General features: G+C 41.0%; 1 protein-coding gene across 1 annotated transcript; it reads left to right on the plus strand.

Annotated features, from left to right (window-relative positions):
* Positions 1–428: 428 nt before the first annotated feature.
* Positions 429–23335, plus strand: LOC109531843 (USP6 N-terminal-like protein). Its single transcript, XM_019896395.1, has 14 exons — positions 429–757; positions 8420–8493; positions 13841–13926; positions 14035–14074; positions 14704–14784; positions 15123–15230; positions 16113–16222; positions 17449–17497; positions 18454–18574; positions 18791–18885; positions 19000–19065; positions 20737–20836; positions 21482–21634; positions 22557–23335. Exons 2-14 carry the CDS (start codon positions 8428–8430, stop codon positions 23159–23161), a joined length of 1680 nt encoding a protein of 559 aa, XP_019751954.1. The 5' UTR covers positions 429–757; positions 8420–8427; the 3' UTR covers positions 23162–23335.
* The last annotated feature ends 322 nt before the right edge of the window (positions 23336–23657 follow it).

The raw sequence follows: 23657 nt of genomic DNA on the forward strand, positions 1-23657 counted from the left end.
ATACATACACACACACACACACACACACACACACACACACACACGAACGCACACACATACAGTATATATATGCATGATAATATTCTCTGTCTTTCCAGCACCGCTGCATTCTTCCAGCGTTCAGGGATGGTGGTAGAAGAATTCAAGATTTTTTTTTAATATAATCTTTATTCGAACAAGTCATCGTACAATTCTCAATGAACAGAAAACAAAATGAACATGTTATTAATACATACACATATTACAAACATTTAAACAAAAAAGAAGCCAGGGGATTTTAAACAAAAATTTCAAATAAGGAGCATATAGCCAGAGTTTTAACAGCTTTCTTGTTTTTAGAATCCATAATAGAACTTAGGTCCTGCTTTATTTCTGTTTCAAAAATTAAAAAAAGAGGTTTTAAATTAAATTAAATTACTCCATAGAAGAATTCAAGATCAGTCGGCAGAAAGCTGCCAAATGACATCTGGCTTTCAAGCGCTCAGCGGCCCATACTGACTTGGTGCCACGCAGCGGCGCTGTTGTCAACACCTCCGCTACTTCTGCTGTTTTCCTTCAGTGTGAGCTGCTTGTGTGGGAGTGAGAAATGCGCTGGAGCTATCTCTTGAAACCGATGGTTTGATGACGGCAGGCTTTTGTTGTTCAGACACTCAGCCAGGTGCTTCGGGCTGTAGGGGCTCCTCTCAACGAAGAATGAACAAAGAATCCGGACTTGTGTTCCTGCACGGATAGCGCAGAATTCCAACCCAAAAAGACGGTAATTACTCGTTTTCTTCCCGTGTGTGTAGATCCAAATGTTGTTTTACTACTCTCGATAAATGAAAGGATGTGTTTCCATCGCTGTGGCTTGCATTGGATGCTGCAGGTTTGTTTACCACCCGAATGCGCTCCGATATTCGCCTCCAATGAATGAATCTTCGCGTCGTTTTATGCTACGACACCGGGTAAGCATGAAGAAGCATGAATGGCAGACTGGGTGTTTATGAATATTTTAACTAAAACGGTGAAGCTGCTGCTGGGCCTGCTGCTGGTGCAGCAATATCAAACGTGTCAACTATATTACAGTACAGTACTGTACCTCTTTTAACTGAAGATGGAAGCACTTACAATATCTTAAATTTCTGGTCAGTGTTGTTTGTCCAAAAGGATGGAAAAACCTTGTTTACAATTGCACACATGTGGAACCACCCGAAAAAATAAATAGGTACCTTCAGATAAAGTATACAGATTAGGTTTCAGACATTTAATACCCAAAATTATTAGGCAATAGAGTGCCTAAAGAGATAAAGCTTCCCACCATCTCAATCTGCCTGGAGATTTCCACCAGATATGTTTTTCCTCAAATCAGAGCCTTGAGTTGATGAGATACGGGTTGACATTAACGCTGTGGTGTTCAGCAGTGTGTTATAGTCCCCAAAATGTGATTAGTCTGCCCTGGTTTCAACAGACAATAAGCCCTCCACACCAGCCACATGAACTTCGTTTCATAGCACACATTAGTGTCTGTTAAAGTAATAAAAGTTAACTGACCAGCAGGGTTGGGAAGGTAACTTTGAAAAATGTATTCCAATGCAGTTACTAGTTACTTAGTTCGTAATCTAATCCAAGTACCATAACATAACTGGATTACTTTTAATTACTTTTGGATTACGCAAATACCAAATATGTGAAAAAAAACAAAACGTCAACAACAACAAAAATCCATCCATTCATCTATTCTCCGATCCAATTTATCCTCAGCGGGGTCGCAGGGGGTGCTGGATCTTATCTCAGCTGTCTTCAGGCAGTAGGAGGGATACACCCTGAACTGGTTGCTAGCCAATGGCAGGGCACACATAGATAAACAAACATTCACACTCACAATCACACCTAGGGATAATTTAGAGTGTTCTATCAACCTATCGTACATTTTGGGGGAATGTGGGAGGAAAATGGAATACCCAGAGAAAACCCACACAGGCACAGGGGAGAACATGCAAACTTCACACAGGAAGGCTGGCGTGGAAATCGAGCGATGTACCTCTACACTGTGAGGCGGATGTGCTAACAGTCAACACCGTTCCGCCCAACAAAAATCTGTTTCATATATTTATTTGTCTGGTCTTTTCTGTCTTATGGATGGTTTTGAAATTCAGGAGGAAACCTGAGCACCTGCAATTCAAATCAAAGCCCAGGAATTGTGAGGCAGACATGCTAACTAACCACTTGTTCAGACAAAGCCCTGATGGAAATGGGTTTTCATCTGCCAGTGTAATCGTCACTAACTGGGTCAACTCTCACTGACGGTTGCCCATTTCGCTGACTGAAGGGACCACATACAGCAGGCTCTATTTGATGCCCGGTGCAAATCGAATTTAAAGCAGTCTTTATTCTATTTTATTCTGCTCAATTCAAAAATGGCATTGGCAGAGGACTTCAGAACATGCTACAAAGTACAGTATTAGTAATGCGAGCTACACTTTAAAATATTGCTTGGAAATAACAATGAATCCCTTAATCGTCCATTTTCACCTGGTCCATGAAGAAAATAAAATGTCAATGATGAAGATCCCTGGTCAAAATGAGTTTGATAATGTCAGCACTGATGCATTGCATTACTAATCCCAACCAGGATGGCTGGAAGTCCTTTTTGATATTTGGGGATTATATAGAGGGGTCTGACATGTAAAAAAAAAACTTTGCGAATCCAGATGAACCTCAAATAATAAATAGTCAGGGTAAAATCCATTCCAGAATTGGTCAAGCTCACAGACAAACAAACCCAGTGGAAGATGGTCAATGAAATTCATGGAAAAGATTCATATGCAATATAAAAGGAAATAAAACATACATGAATTACTACAAAATTGCATGCAACTGTGTGCGTGAAACAAATGAAGCAAATCTGAGAGAACAAGGCAGGAGGTAAGTGAACAATAAACAAAGCATCTGGGCTAGAACAATGGATAAAGAACAAAGCAGAGAGAACAAAGTAAGTGTAAGTACATTTCCATGAAAACTAACGCAAATGCATCTTAGTGTCTTAAGAGTTTCTTTTTTTGGGCGATTGAGGCTCAGTTGCTAATGCAGGTCATCGCCGGTTTGAATCCTAGCTTTGACTGTCCATTGTCGAAGGGTCCTTGGGCAAGACACTGAACCCTCGTTTGCTCCCAGGGGGGGGCCTTGCATGGCAACAGCCTTTCATTGGTGTATGAATGTGCATGGGAATGGGTGAAGGTGAGGCTTTGTGAAGTGCTTTGAGAACGATATCGTGTATCAAACGCTATTTAGGTGCACTTTACCAGTGATGTTTGGACACTTGATGATGACGTAATGAAGTAGCTCCCATTTGGCTCTTTGCCAGTGGAAAACCAAACACGTTCTTCGTAAGAACTTGTTAAGCACCACCTAAGCACAGCACTGGCCCTGGCACCAAACAAGCACCAAGTTGGTGGTTTTTTTTCGTTTTTTTTGTTTTTTTGTGGAAAAAGCTGTATGAGTCACGTCGGCTCTTTGTTCGGCATGCAGGGAAACCTTCTCTTTAGCACATCAACATGAAACAAAGCATCTTTTCCGCAATAAGGGTGCCGATGTGGCTGTATTATTATTTCTTTAATATAAATTTTTTGGGGGAAAAAAACGCGAAATACTGAAGCAGCAAAACTTGAAGTCTGAAGTGGCAAGGGATCACTGTATTTATATTTTATCGAGGCAGTATATGCATAACCTACAGAAGGAAGTGCAAAATGACAACAGAGTGGTACTTCCGAGTATACAGTATGTGGATGGAAAGAAAGCACACTGGCAAGAAAAGGCACTTCCAAAGGCGCCTGAAGAAAAAAAAAACATAGAGCAAACAAAACAGGAATATAATCAAGACAGATAACACAAACTGAAAGAAAGTGAGCAAAGACGTTTCATTACATTTTTTTCACATCCTAAAAGTTCAGTCAGAGAACGTTCTATTGACTGATTTTTGATGTTTTTTTTTGTTGTTGTTGTTGTTTGTTTTTTTATCAGTGCTCAAGCGAGTGTTTCATTGAAATCCAAGTGTTAATGTTGAGCCGCTGTCTTCTGCGCTCTCCCAAAGTGGGCCTCCACCCTTGGTAGTTGAATTACTGCCAGAGTGCTGCTCTGAATTAGTGCACTGACCACATGCAGATGGTTATAGTATATGCTTCAGAAGAAAGTTATAATTTTAAAGTTGGTGGAAAATTGGACGTTTGAAGTTACAGTATGTCATATAATATACAGGACTATGTTCGGCTGGCTGTCTTTAATCTCGTTGCCCTCAATTTGCTCAATCTGGTACGGCCTTGCGATAAGGTCCTTGCAGCAAATTTGTGTCCTACAAACACGGACAGAATTGTTGTTCATGAAAGAAAAAAAAGAATTAATAGAAAGGCGAGCAGCTATAAAGGACATTCGCAGCCCTCGCCATGTTGAGATACTTGCACGTCAAAATTATTTTTTTTTTTTCGAAAATGCCACCATCAAGCTCCAACATAAAGGATTTTCTTTGCCTGGTCTCATAAGGGTACAAAGTTGAATATGTTTTTGAGAATGTTTTGTGAATGTTTGGTCCCTTCTCAAACTTTCCTCTTTTATCTTGAAATGGGATTTTGACTTTTTCCTTGCCCGGTTGGGAGTTTGGATGATGGCATGCAGGGGTGTGCAGTGACCTCTAGAGGGCCTGGTCCACAAAGTACAAAAAGAGGCACATGCGTAACTGATGGTGTTTATGCAGCGTCCCCCAACTCGGAGTTCAAATCTGTGCCACCACCTTGCCGTTCGCCGGGAAGCGGAGTGGCTGACTGCTAAGTTAAAAACTAGTAAAAGGCCAGCACTATCTGAGACCTCAGAGGAGTGAGGTTTTGCAAACATATAATTGGGCGTCTCGAGCTGGAATCTGTTGCACTACGATTCACGATGAATGTTATATAGGACTGCAACATCACATGTCATTGTACCTACTTAATTATTTGGTAGGGAGCGGTGGAAAGTGAAAGAATGTTTTACCTGATGGGGTTTGTTAAACAGCTTCTGTTGATGTGGATTTGTGGAAAGATTGCTGCAGCTGCTGCTAGTGCTGGAGCTGGGCTGATTTGGCCAGAGTGCAGAAGCTGCAAAAGAAAATGGGAGGAGTTGGTTAGGCAAGTATAATACGATTCATTTACAAGTATGCATTGGAATTGGCTCACTGTGAAAAACCTGCTATGCCACAGAGGGTTTGGAGACTCCTCATTGAGATTGACACTGCCGTAGAATGAAATATAGACAAACTGTAATCTAATGCATATAAAAGACACAGAGTGACATTTCATACCATTTCTAGAAATACACTAAAATTATGAGTTTGCGCCAGTGGGGCTGATTCATAATTTGCTCTTCATTAGTTTGCACACAATCAAATAACACAACTATAGATGTACAAAACACGCTATTCATCCTCACCAAGGTCGCAGGGCGTGTTGGATCCTATCCCAGGTGTCTTCAGGCAGTAGGCAGGGGACACCCTGAACCGGTTGCCAGCCAATCGCAGGGCACAAATAGACAAACAACCTTTCGTGCTCACACTCACACTTCGGGACAATTCGGAGTATTCAATCAGCCTGCCATACATGTTTTTGGAATGTGGGAGGAAACCAGAGTACCTGGAGAAAGCCCACGGTAAGCACGGGGAGAACATGCAAACTCCACACAGGAAGGCCAGGGCCGGAATCGAACACAAAACACACTACTTCATTAAAATTGTGAATAATTCACATTTGTTGAAAAAACATGAAAGTAAAATCGCACACTTAACCGATACCATATCAACGTCAAAAGATGGTATTGAAAAGAACAGTAAAACACAGTCGTACTCTGCAATAATATGTCTCTAAGCCCTATCTAATATCAAGACGTGTTTTACATACCGGTAGCTTTTCTGCATTCATCATTACTATGTCCTTGGCTTTTTGTGTACTATGAGACTATTTAATGAAACAATACAAATGGAGCGAGTAGCGACCAACTTACTGACAGAGGGTGCTTAGCTCCGAAAGAGCGGTGCGTCGAGTAGTATGTCATGTCATCTGCAAGGGTCTTGTGACCAAAGGTAGCATAGTAATCATCATTATAATTGTATTTATTTAACTTATGTTCTTGATTTTTTTTAAAGGCAAAAAAGGGTGGCTGGTGTGCTAAGAGCTTATCCCAGCTGACCTTGGGCAGTAGGCGGAGTACACCCTGAACTGGTTGCCAGCCAATCGCGGACAAGAAAATATGATTTTGTGAATACGTGTAACAGTCACATAATGTGGTGACCACTGACTAGCAGGGACTAAGCCAAAAGTTAAAGAACAGTGACGCAAACACACATTTTGAATTTCTACAACAGCCAACCTTTTTCCACAACAAATGAGGCCGTCACTGTGGTTTTAACTTCAACCTTGTTTCACCTTAAGGTATTTACGCATCACACATTGAAGATCGAAAATTATATTACCCAATCTTGAAATAATTTTATTTATACCATTTAAAGTGTGACTACCCCCATCATGAATTTAGAAATATACAGCAACTAACCAGTGCACTTAAGTGTGACAGTAAGTCAACGCAGGTGACGCACAGTGCGTAAGCCACCACTCTGCCTGGGCAGGAATGCTGATTTCACATGAATTCTCTTTGCTCCTCTTCACTTATTTGATTGATTATATTAATTCAAATGTACTTTTCTTTTGAATAGAAATTAACCGTTAATCGTACTTGAATGTAATTATATTGAAAGTGAATTTTCACCTAATGGGCGAGCCAGTCTGACATGAAAAAAAACAAATGTATCCATGTTGACTACTGTACTACAATGTATTTTTTCCCCTGAAATTAGGTCACTATAGGAATGCTAAATTATGGATTATTATTATTATTATCATTATTATTATGAATAGTAAGTTTATCACAGTGTTCCACTCCTACACATTTCTACATAACTTGAAACACATCTAAATCCATCACTAAGGGATGGAAATGCAGCAATAAAGTCATAAAGTAATAGAATAAATCCAGTACCTGAATGAAAAACCATGAATATAACACAATTGAATGACAAACGATAAGTTGTATACCATTGCAGTAATGAAATAAAAATTGCCTGGAATTTTTTACTACCAGTCCGCAACCCAACCATAATGAATCCGCAGCCCACTTCTGGGTCCAGGAATCTGTTTGTTTCAAAATAAATAAATAAATGGATAAATTCCATAAACCCATTATACAGAACTACTTAATCCAGATGTTTTTGTTTTGTCTTCTGTGGTGTTGCGTGTCGAGTTTGCTACTTATGGTCCTGCCATTAGTGGAGATCTGCACACAGGATGCAGATTAAAGCAGGATTAATACCCTGGTTCTATTGTACGGGGTTGATTTGTAGTTCTAGTTTGGTTGTGGCAGGGATTTGTTTGATCAGTGAAGTGGCCCACATAGATGTTGAGCTATCAGAGCCACTCACATCATGCCATAAATGGCTGTTTTCTCTGTTGTAGCCCTCCATAGCTACTTCACAGCCCATTTTCTTGTCTGTTCCATTTACCACTCGATGCCAAGTTAAGACAATTAGCTGCTCTTTTTATTGTTTTGAAGAAAACCACTGCTGTAGGTGTTTCTTTGTGTTTTGAAAAACAGGGTGGGATTTAATTAAATCAAGAAATAAAAAAAATTGGAAATTCCGGAGTGGAACGTGTCGCTATAATGTATTGTTACTTCCCTTATATGGCAGTTTAAATGATTATCCAACAACCAACATGTTCCCCTCCCCGGTGGAGGGGTTTGTGTGTCCCATTGACTCTTGAAGCCAAGATGTCTCGAGATGTTTGCCCCTGCCAGGGGCACCCATGGCGAACGGGTCCTCGGTAAGGGACCAAACAAAGCACAAGAGCACTCAAATAGCCTCTTTAGATCTGACCCCGGATAAGTGGAAGAGAATGGAGGGGTGCCGCAAACACAGTTACACTCAAGGTGTGTCAGAAATTAGAATGTTTCCATAACTGGGGCCACAAAAGAAATACTGTATATCAAACCCAAACTACAATCTTGACCCTTCAGTGTGGGAGAGACGATGAAACAACACATTGACAAAGAGATCCCGTGACGTTTGCTTTGTTCAGTGTGTGAGAAAAGGTGAGAGTATGGCATGGATCCTGTACTGTGACAATGAACTTATTCACAATGCACTAAGCATTCGCCAAGAAGAATATCTCGACATAATATAACGAAACTGTTCCTCGCCGTAAATTAAATCAATTACTCTGAAAGACAAAATTGGCATTTTTACACAATAATGGCGGCTAAATGGAATTGTTGTTATCAATACATGAAGCCCAACATCACAAAGTTGGCTTTATTCTGTTTTGATCTTGTTTTTTGTTGTCTCTTACCACTTTTGCTCTCTTTCCTACAGATATTGACATGAAGAAAGACATTGAGACATTAATTGCTGAGGAAAGAGCTGACATCATTTTAAAATATGCCACGGTAAGTCTGTGCCTAAAAGCATATCATCAATTCTTTACTAGCTCACAGAAAATATAGCCCCATTACAGCCACGTTTGCGTGGTGGGGGAGGACCCCAAAAAGCAGGTAAGAGGGAAGAGCAGGGTGTACTTCACAAATTGTATTAAAACATAGAGAAAACTGAATCCTAAACAAACAAAGTCCAAAGTATCAAACAAAAACCATGGCAGAAGCTCAAAACTAATAGTAATAGAAACATGACCTAAACATTACCGAACAAACAAACATGACAGTTACAAGCAAACACTAACAGCAACAGTAGCAACAAGCAACAATGACCCGACACCGAGTGGTCGGGCGGGAGTCCTTTTATGCTACTAATTACATAACGACCAACAGGTGTGCAGCTGCAGGGAGAACCCTACAGTGCCACCTCTTGGTTACAAACAGAATCATGACACGTTGTCCTTTAATAACTGTAAATTGCGATCGGAAAGGTACATCTTTTTCTTGAACTCCCATGAAACCTCATTTCACCAAGGCCTCTGTTCTCGAACAAATCAGATTATGAACAAAATGTTCAGAAAAATAATTGCTTCAGAACACAAACTATGGTTCAGTTTGTGAACAATCAACGCATCCACATGGAATCTTCAATTGTGCATTCTCTTACACGGCGTGAACGTTGTTATTTCCGTGTGTAGCGTTTTTCACATTCGTGTTTTTGCTCCAATTTAGCCCTCAGTATGGCTTGACAACTTGGTTCTGGAATGTATTTCAGTTCATTTTAAGGGCAAAAAATTGTTTCATTATATTTCGCAAACAGAGTCTCAGAATAAATTAATTAATCAACTGAGGTTCCACAGTTTATGACTTTCCGTCCGATTGTCCAAACTTTACATTTTAATATTTTTGTAAATAGGTTATGTCTTGGTCTTCTAGAACAGGGGTCCCCAACCGCCGGTCCGCGGACCGGTACCGGTCCGCAGGGCATTTGGTACCGGGCCGCACAGAAAGAATTTGCCTTAATTCCGTTTTATTTATTTTGGAATACGAAAGATGTTTTATTTTGAAAAATTACCGGATTCTCCGTTACATCCGTCTGTGTCACGCTTGACACACGTCAAGCCGCGCTTCTCCATCATGTGATCGATTACGCTAAAAACAAAACGCCAGAACTCGCAAAATGAGTAATAAAACTGCTGGAGAGCGCAAATGACGGCGGCCTTAAAAGTACGTTCGAGACAACTGCATTAAAGTTATGGCTGAATATTCTGAGATCGCCACAGTAGCACTGTTGCTATTTCCGACATGCTACCTGTGTGAGGAGGGGGTTTTCTGCAGCAATCAGAGAGAGTTTTGCGGCCAGATTAGACGCTCCTTGTGTTTATTATTATATTTCGAAAACACCATAGTTTCCATGCAGCTCATACCATATTAGTTTGTTGTATTATTTCCGCCACACCTTAAATGCCGGTCCCTGAAAATATTGTCTGACATAAACCGGTCCGTGGGGCAAAAAAGGTTGGGGACCCCTGTTCTAGAACATCAGTCATGAGTTGAACCCTTTTCAGGGGGAGCGGTTACTACAGTGGACAGCTTATCATGTTATCAGGTCACAGGGTGCATGAAAGGATTACATCATCCATCCATTCTCTTCCGCTTATCTGGGGATGGGTGGCGGGGGCAGCAGCTTTAATAGGAAAGTGCAGAATTCCCTTTCCTCGCCGACAATGTCCATCTCTTCCGGGAGGATCATGAGTGATTCCTAGTCTAGCCGAGAGACACCTCTCTGGCGTGTCCCGGGTGGTTCTTTCCAAGGACCTCCGTCCTCCCAACGGAACATACCTGAACAATTCACCAGGGAGGTGTCCAGAAGGCATCCTAACAAGTTTCCCTTGCCACCTCATCTGGCTCCTCTCGATACAGAAGAGCAACAACTCAACATTGAGTCCCTCTTGGATGACTGAGTTTCTCATACTAGCTTTAAAAGAGGAGTCTAATTTCGGCCGTTTGTATCACCAACTTGTTCGTTCGGGCACGACTCATGAGCGACAGCACGTGATCACAGGTGAAGGTAGGAGTGTATCAACCAGTAAATCGAGAGCTTTTGGCTCAGCTCCTTTGTCAAAACGACAGAGCAACGCAAACTTTGCATCGCTGCAGACACTGAACCAATCAACCTGTCGATCTCGCCTCCCTTTCTTTCCTTACTCGTTAAGAAGACCCCAAGAAATGTGAACCCCTCCACTTTAGGAATGATTAAGTGTTTGCTGTAAATCAGTTGAAGTAAAATCACACACAGTCATTGTTCACTGTAGCTATATCCTGGACTCCACTGTATCCAAAATTGCGCAAAGAAGAGGAGGAAGAGTTGAGAAGAGAAGCGAGAATGTTAAGAAGAATGAAAATGTGAAATTACATCTGTTTGTTGCTTTGTGTAACTCTTGGGTGAGAAGAGAACAAACTCGTGTGGGAGTGCGCAGGTGGATGCATTCGTGTTGCCAAAAGCCATTTAGATTAGTTGTATAATGTTGTGCATTGGATGCGAGAATGTGGGCCAGTGTTTCTTTGTCGAACGAAATCTTCAACGAGTCATTCAGTCAGCCATAAATTCATTTTTTTCTTTTGTCTCAGAGTGACAGCATAGCATCTATTTGCATGAGCATCGATAGATAGACAGGTAGATAGATAGATAAATGAATATCAAGGTAGTCACTTCGTAAATCAGTAACATTTGGAATGAAAGTTGAATTCCTCATCAAGCTTCATTGTAGGTTTGTAAAAGCTGATGTTGAGCTGAAAGATGGATAGTAAGGTTAAATTTAGCTTCATGTCTGAGCGGCGGGGGAGGGGGTCTGCTCTGTCTAGCCATAGCAACAGCTGTGACACACTTTGCACTGATTGACGTTTACAGATTTCTGGCTAAGTTGCCAGCGAGAGGAATGCATACATTCTAATGCAGGTTTCCAGCTGGGGCACAGCTGGATCCAAATAAAGCTCACAGCATGATAGTGTTTGTCAAAACTGTCTTGTTTGGCATCTCTCCCTCATGAGATACCTCTACCATCATAAAATTACTTTTGACAAAAATGAAAATTAATATGTATGCTGCTTTGTAACCACTATGAATGCTTAAAATTGCAAGACCAGCCCGATGCGCTTTCATTCTTTTTCTAGATTTACAGAGTGTGGATAGGCACTGTTTGATTGAACTAGGAATTAACAAAAATGAATTTTCAAGACCTTGAGCCATATACTGGTTGTACTGATTGTATTTGTTTTTTCTTTTTTTGACCAAATCATACAATTTGACTGTGTGACAGACCTGGAGAATGCATGTGAATGCAGTTGACATCAGTTTTCATTTTGGCAATCTACTGTCAAAGTAGTGACTTTAATTTAAGATATGTGTTTTCTACCCTCTCAAAATGTATCTGAGTTCATGACAGGGTGCTGTCAGAGTGAGTGGAAATTGTGGTAAAGAGGCTCGAAGATCAAAGCATGTAAAAAATGCTTTTTAAAGGACTGCAAGCAGACCTCCACTATTGGGTGATGTTAACTTGCCATGGGTGTTCACAGATCACTGCTGTGAAGGGGTCATTTGGAGGACCACCTTCCACCTCGATAGATTGTGTCGTAATAGCCGTGCCGCAACCCGAGGTGGTATAATATAGGTGATGATGATAATGATGATGCATTCATTTAACTGATTACAACAATGATTCAGAGGGTTTGATGTGCGAGGGTTTGATGTGCACTGTCATATTTATTAATGAAATACGATGACATCGACAACACATATCAGCAGAGTGTAGAATCCGTCTGCCTAAGCCAAGGTCAGTGGTTCTTCACCTGGGTTCAATCGAACCCCAGGGATTCGGTGAGTCGGTCTCAGGGGTTCGACGGAGACTCTGCCATGGAGGTTAAGACACACCCGACTCAACATGTCATTTAGTTACGACACGCCCGCTTGGCCATCGCTGGCTGCTTGTCCAATCAGTGCTGCGGGAAATTTAGTTTGCTCAGTAGTCAACGTGTGACTGTCGTGATAGTACCTTGTGTGACTTATTTATTTATTTTTTTTAATGTTTCAACACATGCTATGTCGAGCAAAAAAAGAAAGTGGTCGGACGAATATGTCCCACATGGATTCACATACCTCACGGAACGTGATGGGACTCAGCATTCTATCTGCATGATTTGTCATGCCGAGTTGAGCAACTCTCATCTCGGACCGGCAAAACTGAAGGAACACTTCTTGAATCACATTTTTATTTTTCACTCTGGGTTCGGTGGATGCGCATATGAAGTGGTTGGGTTCGGTACCTCTGACAAGGTTAAGAACCAATGGCTGAGATCAAATTCCCCCAAATCGCATTACACCACCTGTGCCCCAACTTAGACCTGCTCTGAGCTGGCCTAAAGTCTAGTACATTGTTAGGTGCACCGGGGATGTGTAAAATAAAATGCCCTCAATCCACTCCAGCACGATCTACCAAATTCCCAAATACGATAAACTAGACTTGCCCCGTCATGAATATGAAGATGTGTCATTTTTTAACGCAGAGTGCACATGTGCTGTGTAACAAAATAGAGCCCCTTTAGTTTCCTCTCATTGTCTCATCATTCTTAATCTTTCAACTGCGCTGTGCCTGGCCCAAGTGGGATTCTGCAAATGTAATGTTTTCCTCCACTGCTCAGCCATCAGATAACACTGGGGAAACAACTTTTTTTTTTTTTTTTTTTTTTAGTTAGGTCTGACAGCTGATTTGAACACATATTTGCATGCGGAACCCAAAACTGGTGTTGGTTTTTCTCTCTCACATAAAGTTTTTGAGCTACAGGATGCCCGTTTTCTTGAAAAATAAGAAATACATGTGTATGTATGTAAATAAGAAAAAATGCATAAAATTAAATAGGATTTACAAGTCCCAGGGTTACAAGGTGAAGAGAAAAGCCATCACTAATCCTCTTACTACCTCCTATCCTAGCTCTCTGTTTGTGATAGTACTAACCTTTTTGGAGCTGCACACCCCTCTCACTACACTGTCTCAATTGTGACTGCACAAACAAGATGCCACGAAGCTGTAGATGAGCCCAATCATCATAAAATGACAAGTCTTACTATAGCGAATCATTGGATTTTTTTCTCGTAATCGGCGGAGAATAAAACTGACGGCAATTTTGGAATCAGCATGGAAATTTCAGTTTGAATCAGTCTAAAAATCGAACACAATAGATTTTTTTTTTTTATCAATTTGTTCCCCAGTGTCATTGACTTGATTTCACCACCGACAATTTTTTTTTCCTTTCCTCAGTTTGATTTATAACCTTGATTTATTGGCATGCATGATTGTGTCTCCAGGGCAGACAGGGTGGGGTCGAGATTGACCCCTGGGAAGATGCTGACTACAACCTCTATAAAGTTATTGATCGCCTCGGGTTCATGCAGTAAGTCCATTCTTGGTCTGTTGACTGACGTAACAGCTTACTCTGACTTTGTGGCAATATCTTTCTGTTAGTCCTATTTATTTATTGATTGATTTATTTGGTTTCTAGTGAAAGTGAGCTGCCTGCACCAACTGCAAATGAAGAAAAGGTACACTGTTCTGCGCATTTCCAAGTTATCAAACCAGCGACATGAATTATGCCCGAATGGAATTCACAAAATTTGCCTCACATTTCCTGCACCGGTCGTGTGACATCATTCCTGCAGAAGGGAAGTTTTGTCCACTGCCAGCCACCAGATTATCAGGTGCACTGAGTATATTCCAGCGCATCCACCATGGCGTAGAACAGTCTGCCAAATTTCAGGCAAAGCAAGGATTGCACCCTCACAAGAATCAAGTTGGGACAGTTTTTACACTTGAGGGCATCTGCGCCTTTTATAAATATAGAGCCCATAGTGTCAGAGGTCGGTCAGAGAGGCAAAACGGTGCCTGTGTGTAAGGGATGTGTGAAGGTTAACACCCTCACTCCTTTGTGTTCAGAGCTGTCTCCGGTGTCCCCACACATGAATCATCTAAATGTTCAAAGCTGCAATGGGTGTCTGAAAGAAACTTGCCCCTTCCAGCATTTATGTCTGACAGACAAATGCGACAAAAAGCCGGCTTCATTGTTATGCCGCTGATGTGGAAATTTTGCATGCAGTCAATGTGAAAGGGACGAGCTACGAAGTCAGTCCTTCTACTCACTTGCTCACTTCATTGCTTGTTTTTTTTTCCACAGCTGAAACATCTCGAGGTAGAGAGAGCAGAAAAATGGCTGAAGATGGTGAAGAAGTGGGATAAATACAAAAACAGTGATAGAGTGAGTAGCAGCCAACATATCCAAAGGAAGAATCATGGGAGACCACTCGATCCTAAAAGACAATAAAAGAACTGACAGACTGGTTATTAAGATCTAGCCGCTAGGTCCTAGCACTAAAATGCTGATAGTGTGCTCATGTTTTGGATGCTTTTTGCTCTTTTGATATTTTTCACATGATCCATCAAAGATGCCTTAATGCATCTGTTATGATTATTATGGCCGACAGCAACAAAGTTATGAACATGTTGACGGTCTAAACATGATGTTGATCTTACCCAACTAAAACTTCTGGATTTGCATCTGCCACATTTTTACTCTCCTTGACTTGATGCTGTGAGATGGTGAAACGGGTCTACAAAGGCATCCCTGTCCAGCTTCGAGGTCGTGTCTGGTCTCTGCTGTTGGATGTGGAGAACACTAAGAAGGTCAACGAGGGCAAATATGAGGTAAACACAATAATAATTTGACTGCGCAAAAGTGTGGAGAATGAGTGTGCTGTCTTTTGATATTACCCCCCAGAACCGGCAAAAACAGTCAAAGTTGTTCTAATACGTGGACACGGACAATAGTAGTGAAAGCAAAACTATGGAAATGTTTTCTTTTTAAAAAATAGATATCGTCAATTTTAATTGGTTCCCCATCATCTTATATTCCACAGGGGCTGTACACAAAATCCTGCGCAATTGTTTGGCATGTTCACATGTGTGGACCCCTATGTATAAGCCATAATTGTTTTTGTGATCATTACCCTTTTTTATTCGATTACAATTCAATAAGATGAACCAAAAGTTACTCCACATCCGTAAAGGAGTTGGAGGAGCTTTGCTCTTTGTAAATTTAATTTGGGGCGTGATTGGATTGTTGTCACACAATCATGCTGGAATAAGTTAGCGGTGCGCTATTCATGTGTCGTGTACTTGATTCATATCACATGACATCACAACATATGACATTTTTTTTCTGGACTACTTTGGCAATGAATTTGTGAGGTTTGATTCTGAATGCCCTTATTCACAGTGCCGCCATTGTTTATCTGCAACTGCTCAGTCTAAGGCCTGTCACGAATTAGCAACAATTCGGACGATAAATGCCATGTCCTTTGTCTTTGCTGCTAATCTGGGATGCTACAAATTGTGAAAAGAAATACGACCCTGCATGCTCTTAAGATTTCAGTTACCTTGTGAAATCAGTGTAAATAAGTCTTTTCCATGTGTTACTTTATCTTGCAAATGCAATCATCATCCTTTCATGAAATGTTGGCTTTCATAAATATACACAGTATGCATATCTTAAACTACTCATAACGCCTTCACTTCTTGGTGTCCCAGAAAATGAAGGAACAAGCCAAACTCTACTCATCTGAGATTAAACAGATTGACCTCGACATTAACAGGACCTTCCGCAATCACGTCATGTTCATGGACCGCTTTGGAGTCAAGTAAGGATTCACTTTAACACTTTGATCCACAAGCAGACCGATCAACAAAAGGATAACTTCAAAAGACAACACATATAATAGAATGTTTCTCGAACTTTTTTCGAATTTGACCACGAGAGTCACTGACGAATGCCAAACGTTACATTTCTTTGTCAATTGTGTTGTCGATTCACAGGCTACATCAATTCAGACTGGGAGGATTTTCATGCACACAAAAAAGATGATTTTAAACAAATTGATAATGAAAGATGTCACTTTCTTGTTTGGCAGCTACTAATTGAGAAAACTTCTTAAAGTGAGGTGCCAGTGTAGTGGAAAAAGATAGTCACCCCAATCAACAGCTTGTAGTGGAAACATCTTTGTTCAGAACGTAGAGGCCGACTATAAAGTTAAGGCTGAAAATAAAAATCAAACATAGTTGAGAGGGAATTGAGGAACTTCATTTTATCAATTTAGTTAAATTGGTTAAGATATCAACCATCCATCCATTTTCTAATGCCCTTATCACCACGAGGATCGCGTACGTGCTGGAGATTATTTTGGATATAATTACGCCATGAAATCAGGGAGCATTTTTGTGGTAAGCCTTTACATTTGCAACCCCACTGTAGACTGAGAGCGAGAGAGAAAAAAGCAGGCTATGTTTTGGTTTCAATGGAATGTTGCGCTCTACAGCATGATGTCATTGTAATAGATCACTGGCCTATTTTGGAAGCGGTACTGGAAAGTATTGAGCAGCAAATAGTCTCGTTTTAACTGCAAAATGCACATCTCAGTCATAAAAGAAAGTAGGAGAGGTTGGGCTTCTGTTCTCTGAAGGAATGTTTCCAGCCACTGTGTAGTTGATCGCTTAATTCGCCTCCTTATGGTCGAGGGTTAGTTGTGGTTTACGCTTTAGACTGTATATTCGCTGTACTGTATATTGCAGATGTTTTTGCATCAGTTACGCAAATTATGTAGCTGAGGAAGAAGCTAACAATGGTTTGCAAGAATGTGGTACCTGTATTTCTGATTATGACCGAAGTCAACTAAAGTCGAACATTCAAAGTACCTGTAAGATAAAAGTATGTTGAAAAATAGTAGCTGTTATTGAAAGGCCATCTAGCACATGTGATTTCGGATGGGTTTTTGTGAATGTTTTCGCTCAAACAACACAAGGTAAAAGTAACAAAGAAATAGTTCACTCAGGGTGTTATTTTGAACATGCCCTCCCTTTTTTTTGGCAGACAGCAGTCTCTCTTCAATGTTCTGTCGGCGTATTCAGCCTACAACACAGTAAGTGGTACTTTTGCTTCCATCATAAAAAGCACTCTTGTAGTTGTTGAACTAATCGAACTGTTATGAAGGTGATTCAAATCTTTATTAATTTCTTATTTCACCTTCACTGCAAGCATCTGTAACCCGGAACCCACTACCATTTCATTCTTTTTTTTTTTTTTTTTTTTTTTCAAAATTATTTTGCTTATTCAAGAATCTTTCATTCATAGGAAAATTTACATCTGACTCTTTGCCGTTAATGTTTGTTTGATTTTAAATGGATAAAATCAATTCTTTTTTACAAAAGATAGGTCAGTTTATGATGGTTTATTTTTTGAATCCTTTTACACCCCGAGTCGAAACTGTTTTCACATACTTTAGAGTTCCCAGCCAAAACAGAGAAGAAAAATCCCAAATATGAGACTTTTATCGGCATGGTGATACTGTTCAAAGCGTGAGGACTTCAACAACCCCCATATCCAATATTTTCACAATAAAATCCTCAAATTGTAAAATATTGGACGTGTTTACCTCCACCCTGGCACATTTCATGACCACTTCAAACAATTCCAACTTTAAAGTTTCACATTCTATATTAAATTAAATTGACAGCGTTTCAGATCAGTGTCAGCTGTTCAGCATTCGCATAGTTTCTCTACAAACATTTCATCCTTTAGTGATTTTTTTAAATTATTATTGAGGTTTTTGTAGCATGACTACAAATGTTAAAAAAATATATATGATTAATCAAACATGTTGGAAGGTGTTAGCAAGCAAGGAGAGGGAGGGTGCTCGGAATTAGGTCCAGTTCAGCTGTTGGATGCAACTCTAAGGCTCAATGCCACAAAAAGACTTGGTCTTGGATTTAGTCGTCCTGAAGCTGTGATGCCATTTCACCCTCAGGGAAGTCATGAGCCAAAGAGCTGTGGGAACCTCTCCATGTAATTGTTTTCACCTTGTCCTGTGCTCTGCAGGAAGTGAGTTATTGCCAGGGCATGAGTCAGATCGCTGCATTGCTGCTCATGTACATGAATGAAGAAGATGCCTTCTGGGCTCTGTCACAACTGCTGACCAACCAGAAACACGCCATGCATGGTGAGATGATGTTTTGAAGATGGCACACACTGTTGTGCTCCGAAGAATAGGAAATGGTCATTGGACGGTTTATTGTATGTTGCTCTTGGGACGTGCAGGGCCATGCAACTTCCTGTTGGGCGTTCTGATTTTGCTCTTTCAAACAAGGATGGATCTCATTTTCAATGTATCTCTGTTGTCTTGCCCACAATGTCCGCCCATTTTCCCTTCTTTCAGGATTTTTTGTTCCGGGGTTCCCCAAACTTCAGAGATTCCAGGCACATCATGATCAGATCATTTCCAAACTCATTCCCAAACTAAAGAAACATATGGTGAGACGTGAGAGTGTTGTGTTGCGTAGTGCACGCAATACACCTGTAAAGATGGAGTGGTGTGTACAAGTTTTCAGTTTTAATAAGCATTACCACGAATGTGTTTCTCTGCAGGACAAAGAACAGATGTCGACAGGCATTTACAGTACTAAATGGTTCTTACAATGTTTCATTGACAGGGTGAGTAATTTCACGAAAAGACACAATAGTACATTGACATTGCCAATGTACCAGAGAGAGCCATTAGGCACTCTTCAAAGCTAAATCACCCAAGTGGTCCATTCCAAAATTTCTTTGAAATCCCATCCATATTCATAGTAAGAGTGGGTGGTCTGGGCAATTTTTTTTTCCCCAAAAAACTTCTGAACAATAATTAGACGACATTCTTTCCCCCCCCCCCCCCCCAAAAAGTCTATATCTGAACTTGCTTCGCAGAAACATTACCGGTATACAGCGTTTCTAAACATTTCTTTCACATTCATTTTTTTATTTTCATTGCTGCATACATCTTCTCCAAAACATTGCAAAACAATATTCTACGGTGAAATTTAACAATGAGGTAATTAAAATGAAATCCAGGCTTTTAAAGGGTGTTTTCATGAATGTTTTTCAAATGTTTATTTCACTTAAATGTCACCTTTTTATCCCAAATGACAAATATCATCACATTTTGAACTGCAAATACTGGTCTACGTCTGCCAACTATTACAGCTATTAGAATGAGGAAAAGGTGTTTTAAAAAATTCTCCTTAATAAGAGATATCAACAAAGTTTGATGTGTCGTATGCAAAGGTCCACCATTTCCAGCTACTATAGCAGTCAAAATGAAAAAAAAACATATCTGTTTTATTTTATACACGGTGATCTGAATCGCGGTACCGTAGTTGACTTGTTAGCACGTCGGCCTCGCAGTGCATAGGTGCAGCGTTCGATTCCAGCTCCGGCCTTCCTGTGTGGAGTTTGCATGTTCTCCCTGTGCCTGGTGGGTTTTCTCTGGGTACTCCAGTTTCCTCCGGTAGGTAAATGGAACACTCTAAATTGCCCCTAGGGGTGACTCTGAGTGTGAATGGTTGTCTATATGTGCCCTGCATTGGCTGGCACCCGGATTAGAAAATGGATGGAGAGTGATTTGTACACTTCTGTCACCCTGGATATGTTTTTTGTGGATTTGTGGATGTCTTTCACACATACATTAAGAAAAATACATCGACATTTAAAGTCACAACCAATACAACGATCTTTTGGCAGATAGTTTCCAAAATGTGGCAACTTCAGTCTTATCAAAAGCGAATAATTCCCAGGCTGACGATAGACTCCTCCATTTCCTCAGTTTGAAACAATGCTGTCTTGCACTCGACTTGGCTGGCCCATTGAGTCACGTGCCCACTGATTCGCGGAATGAAGACTTATCACTTCCTGCTCCTTTACAGTCTATGAACGCTGATTCGTTGAATGAGGACCTTAATAACTTCCTCCTACTTTGCAGCCAAACAATGGACTTAATTAAGGCAAATTGCCCATTGTGAAAGGAACACTGATGATAAAAATCAATGACGATATAAATTGCCCACTCCATAGAGTACTGTATCGTTTTTCTTTCTTCTTTTTTTTTTTTTTAATCTCTGGAATTCTGCATCAGAAGCAATACGAACCGTTCAGCTTTCCCAAACCAATTTAGGCTCACAATTCTGTGGTGGGGGTTTGGCACCGCCGGGTCACTGTCAGCACTTCTCTTTCCCAGAGAGTCGTCTCTCTGTGGGCTTCTAAAACAAAACCAAACAAATCGTCCGCTTTGGCTAGAAGGAGATCCCGCAGATTCAATAATCCATCGTGATGATGTGATTTTTGCAGACCCCGTTTACTTTGACCCTTCGCCTCTGGGACGTTTTCATTCTGGAGGGAGAGAGGCTCCTCACTGCCATGTCCTACGCCATCTTGAAGCTACACAAGAGTAAGATGACAAACAGCTTGCCATTGATATTGTCAGCATTTTTAACACCCTCTTACGTATCATAACATATTTTTGAATCTTCATTTCTTATTTACTCCCTTAAGAAACAGGTTTACTCAGGCATTAATTTGTGTGCTTTGCCTCTGTCTTTCACATGATGATGCCGCACCTTGAACAAATTAATAGTTTGCCCTGTTTAGATATTCTCAGGAAAGAATTGTTCATCTTCTGTCTCGGTGCTTTCGGACAGACGTGAACACAGCAAAGAAACTCCGATGCCAGCCAACGCAATCACAAACGCGCTCTAGCTCCACCGGTTAGCGCATCCCTAGATGTGAGAATGAGTTTGTCAACGTGTGCCCTTCAATTGACTGGCAACCAGTTGAGGGTGTCCCCCGCCTACTGCCCGAGGACAGCTGGGATAGGCTCCAGCACGCCTCGCGACTCGTCAGGATAAGCGGATCAGAAAATGGATGGATGCATGGATAGTATTTAGTAAGGGACATTTTTGGTTGTCGTTTATCAGGATGGTCCTTGCAAGCTGTTTGAGCATTTTCAGCTCAGACTGTGAAGTTTAGAGGTCTATCCTTTTTCATTTGTATGATCTTAACATAGCCTCATGCATGTATATCTGTATTTGGACAGAGCGTCTCTTGAAGATGTCCTTGGAGGAGCTTCGAGAGTTCCTGCTGGAGCGCATTGCTGAGACGTTTTTTTACAGTGACGACATGGTCATTGAACAGCTCCAGGCCTCTATGACTGAACTACGAAAGATGAAGCTGGATCTTCCTCCTCCAGGTGTATATCGTAACTGGTCAATTTAATCCTGACTGCTTCCAGATTGTGTCTTATTTTTGTACGACCTCAACCAATACACTGAGCATGGAAGGTATGTCATCAACCTATATGTAGTGCCTTTTCCAACAACACAGGACAGCGCAGGCCTGGCACAGATACAACCTGGAAAGTTGTTTACGATGGAAAGTAGCCACTGGCTAATTCCGGCATATTTCCAGTGAATGTTCATCAATATGCATACCTGTCAACTCATACGGTTTAGCCATAGTTCATACGGATTTTGTGGTGAATCTTACGTATATGGCCGTATCGCACAAATCATACGGATTCTGAAAATTTCCGTATTTTTTTTTTTTTTTTTTTCCCCTAACAGGTAGCTCCGTTTGCTTTTGCCCAGAATGGTGCTAGTCTACTCGAATGCTTTCATTTCCGGTAACTTTCCAGTAATGCCACTAAGTTGAATGATGATTAGACATTATCCAGACATTGTATTATGGAGATCTACAATAAATATCATTGAAAATTTCGTGGGTTTTTTTCTGCCGTTATTTTGACATATAAAATGCTTTGGTATGTTATAAGGATTTTTTGCTCTTTATAAGGATTTTTTTGGTAGTTTATACAGGTTGGCGCGCCGAAAAGTTGACAGGTATGAATATGCACCGCCCCTTTTAAATAAATCCATTGTAAATTGCAAAGCATTTATATTCACATCTCTATGCAATTTAGAGCAATCAGTGAACCTAAAATAGAAGCTGGAGTAGGTTTCCTGGAGAGACACAAACACAGTAACCAGATGCAAGATCCACACAGAAAAACCCAAAGCAACACATACAGTATTGAGATGTTTTTGAGTCCTAACCGATCCCAACCGCTCCACAATATGTTTCTTTGAACAGCATTTATCCACTCGTTTTCTCAGGTAAGCCTGAAGAGTTGCCACGGAAGCCTTTGGGCCAGGAGCTTCCAGTGCTGCTGACTCCACTGGCGCCATCCAGAGGAAAGCTCCCCACGGCCAGAGGTTGTCCCAAAGCAGGACTCAGCTTGCACATCATATCCAACCAGCCAGATTCCATATCCCCAGACGAGAGCCCTACCAAAGACATCAATGATCTCCATCCTGTTGACCATGAGGAGGTCCCTCTTCCTTCCCCTGATCCTATTATCATCCATAACCAGGCCCTGTACACTTCAGATGACTTCCCACTTACGGGACCACCACCTTACCAGCCCCCAGAGAGTCAAGCAACCGGAACTGCTGATCGGCTCTCACGGTCTTATGAGTGGAAGATTGAGGAGCAAGCTGACCGCTCAGGACTCGCAAATATACACTTGACAGACAACCTCACCCCTGCGACAATTAGCACTGAGGGATCATCCAACAGGGTCCTAAGGACTCTATCGGCCCCCATATTTTCTGCTCACTCGGAAAGTGAAACGGCAGCAGAGATAGCGGAGGGTAGTTCCCTAGTCCAACTGTCGTATTCTCTGTCCTCCATTAGGTCCCTGAGCCAGGACCAGGCCTGAACACTTGATAATGCCCGTTGTTTGTTCGATAACCAGCTCATAATTGGTCCTCTCAATGTACATTCAATTTTGACTGCCTTGTGCACATGCTTTGCTCTGTGAAGAGGACAGCACAAGGTACATTTGCACCACAGTCTGCGGTGTTGTTCCGAGTAAAGTATCAACACAACTTTATTGCATTTCTTCTTATTATTCTTCTTGTCCATAAAGAATTGCATTTTTGAGGAACTCACCACGAAAAAAAAAAAAAACACCAAACTTTGTACACGCATTGAACCTGGCAAAAAAAATAAATAAATAAAAAAGAAGAAAAAAAACCCTTTAAAGTTGCTATCCACGAGTAATGACACAAATAGGACGAAAGCCCTCTAACATATAAATGTTTTTGCCAGGCCTTCTATTTTTGCAAAGAGTTAAGACCCTCAAAAACAGCATCATGTTTCTTTGCAAACTGCGCATCACCATGGCCACAGAATGCGACGAAATAAAACGCTTT

Source organism: Hippocampus comes, unplaced genomic scaffold (assembly GCF_001891065.2).
Source record: "Hippocampus comes isolate QL1 unplaced genomic scaffold, H_comes_QL1_v1.1 scaffold474, whole genome shotgun sequence".
Lineage (NCBI taxonomy): Eukaryota > Metazoa > Chordata > Actinopteri > Syngnathiformes > Syngnathidae > Hippocampus > Hippocampus comes.

Excerpts from the sequence above, each read along its gene's own strand:
- LOC109531843 (XM_019896395.1), top strand. The coding sequence starts at position 8,428 with ATGAAGAAAGACATTGAGACATTAATTGCTGAGGAAAGAGCTGACATC. Across the intron at positions 8,494-13,840 it reads TCATTTTAAAATATGCCACG|GGCAGACAGGGTGGGGTCGA; the intron begins GTAAGTCTGTGC and ends TTGTGTCTCCAG. Across the intron at positions 21,635-22,556 it reads GCTGGATCTTCCTCCTCCAG|GTAAGCCTGAAGAGTTGCCA; the intron begins GTGTATATCGTA and ends TCGTTTTCTCAG.